Genomic DNA, 2,077 nt, shown 5'->3' on the forward strand with positions numbered 1-2,077 from the left:
ATTCCTAAGAGGATATATTCTATAGGTAGATACCTTCGATCTATTTAAAGTAAATTGGTAAATTTTATAATCAAAATACATAAGTGGATGTCCAATGTGTTTCCTCAAGCATTCTGTGTAAAGTACTCATCAAGTTTCTCGTTAGAAACTTTGCAGAATATTCCTCACCAAAATTTTCCAAATTTCAAAGAAAAAAATTAACTTTCTTGAAAGGATATCTTCCATTGATCGATAACCTGTATATTGAAAGTAAGGCGGTAATGGTGATTGCCACGTGTATATATATTTAATTTAAATTTAACAACATAGTTATATATCACATTAAATTCATCATTTTTAAGTTATAATTTAAAATTAAATTTTTATTGAAATTATTTAAAACCAGTAAAGTTTATTAAAATTATATATATCAAAGGAGTTTAGTTTACGCTGTATGGATAGGTTGGTTTTTATGATATTTATGAAATATTGATTTTATAAGGTGGAATAGTGGTAGCATTTTATTAAGGAATTTGGTTCAAGTGGTATGGATATATTGACTTTTATGACATTTATGAAATATTGGTATGGATATGTTGATTTTTATGATTTTTATGAAATATTGGTTTTACAAGGTGGAATAGTGGTAAATTTTTTTATAAAGGAATTTAGGTCAAGTGGTATGGACATATTGACTTTTATGATATTTATGAAATGCTGGTTTTACAAAATGGAATAATGGTAGCTATTTTTATAAAGGAATTTAGCTAAGGTGGTATGGACATATTGATGTTTATAACATTTATGAAATCTTGGTTCCACAGGTAAAATAGTAGCAAAGGTTTCTATAAAGTTACTCATTGTATTTAGTAAAATGTATTTATGATTGTTTAAAAAATATATGTTCATTATATATATGAAAATTGAATTATAATTATTTTTAAAAAATAATATATATATAGATTGAATAATATATATTTATTATAAATATATGAAAATTGAATTATAATCGTTTAAAAAAATATTATATATAGAGATTGAGTATTGAAGTTTGTATTGAATATAATCCCAAGAACGATTTACTCATTTCTAATGTCATAAGTTTGGATTAATATTTTTTTACTTTAACTTTTTCCAAAGGAAAAGCATCTTCGAACTCGTGAGAATACATTTACATGAAAAGATATATACCATCTCAAGAAACTTAATCTCAGCTTTAGTGGCTTAACATCCACGCTAAGAAAAGTGACCCCTTTCCTAATTAATGCAAACACTTTAGTGGCATGAAATATCTAGATTTGTTTCGGGTTCTGTGTATGGGTTCATCTGCTCTCATGGCACAACCTGTGGAAAACACCTCCATCTCACATTCGAAGAAGCGTGGCTCAAAGTTGTTGGACACCAACTCCTTCTCGTGGCCACGGTCCGTCGCCCAGGTGTCGGCCCGTGTGTACCAGCACTTCGTCTACTTCTGCATGGACTACGCCATCGTTCTGCTGTCCCTCGTGCTCTGCAAACTCCTCCGGGAGATCTTGTCGTTGCTCTTGTTTCTGGCGGCGATCGTCGCCTGGTACTTCTTGTACTTGTCACAAAGAAAGACGGCCGAGATCGTGAACGGGTCGTGGCTTACCTGGTTGGCCGTGCTCACGACCCCGGTGCTCATGCTGGCCGGGTATACGCAGATGATCAATATCGCAGTTGCGGTCGGGTGTGCAATCGTTGTCGTGCGCGCAGCGTTGCATGGCTCAGACGACTTCGTTTAAATTGGGCGCCTGCACCTCTTTGCCTTCTAATAATGGCAGCCGTAGCTTGTGGTAATTATTGGATGGTGTGTACTGTTTAATGTGGGTTTTTTTTTTTTTTTTTATCATAATGTTATATCCATTTTATATTAATAGAGATATTCACTTTTATTCTGAGAGCGTGAAAACCAGAGATGTGGAGGATATATTTTTCTGTCCTTTCAGTTTCCTGTTTTCGATTTTAGATCGTAGCTCTTCAAAAAGCTGCCAAAGATGTACGGGATATAGTTTTTCTTTCTTTCCAGTCTCCTGATTTCAGTTCTCAGTTTTAGATCGTATATTTTTGGGTGTTTTAA

General features: G+C 33.2%; 1 protein-coding gene across 1 annotated transcript; it reads left to right on the forward strand.

The window, feature by feature from the left end:
- The first annotated feature begins 1,295 nt into the window (after window positions 1–1,295).
- On the forward strand, window positions 1,296–1,742 carry LOC149172143 (PRA1 family protein D-like). Its single transcript, XM_089426209.1, has one exon. The coding sequence runs from the start codon at window positions 1,296–1,298 to the stop codon at window positions 1,740–1,742; it is 447 nt and encodes a 148-aa protein (XP_089282335.1).
- Window positions 1,743–2,077: the final 335 nt, after the last annotated feature.

Source organism: Pinus tabuliformis, chromosome 4_2, assembly GCF_031772625.1.
Source record: "Pinus tabuliformis cultivar Carrire ecotype Pingquan chromosome 4_2, CPIR1, whole genome shotgun sequence".
NCBI classification, from domain to species: Eukaryota; Viridiplantae; Streptophyta; class Pinopsida; order Pinales; family Pinaceae; genus Pinus; species Pinus tabuliformis.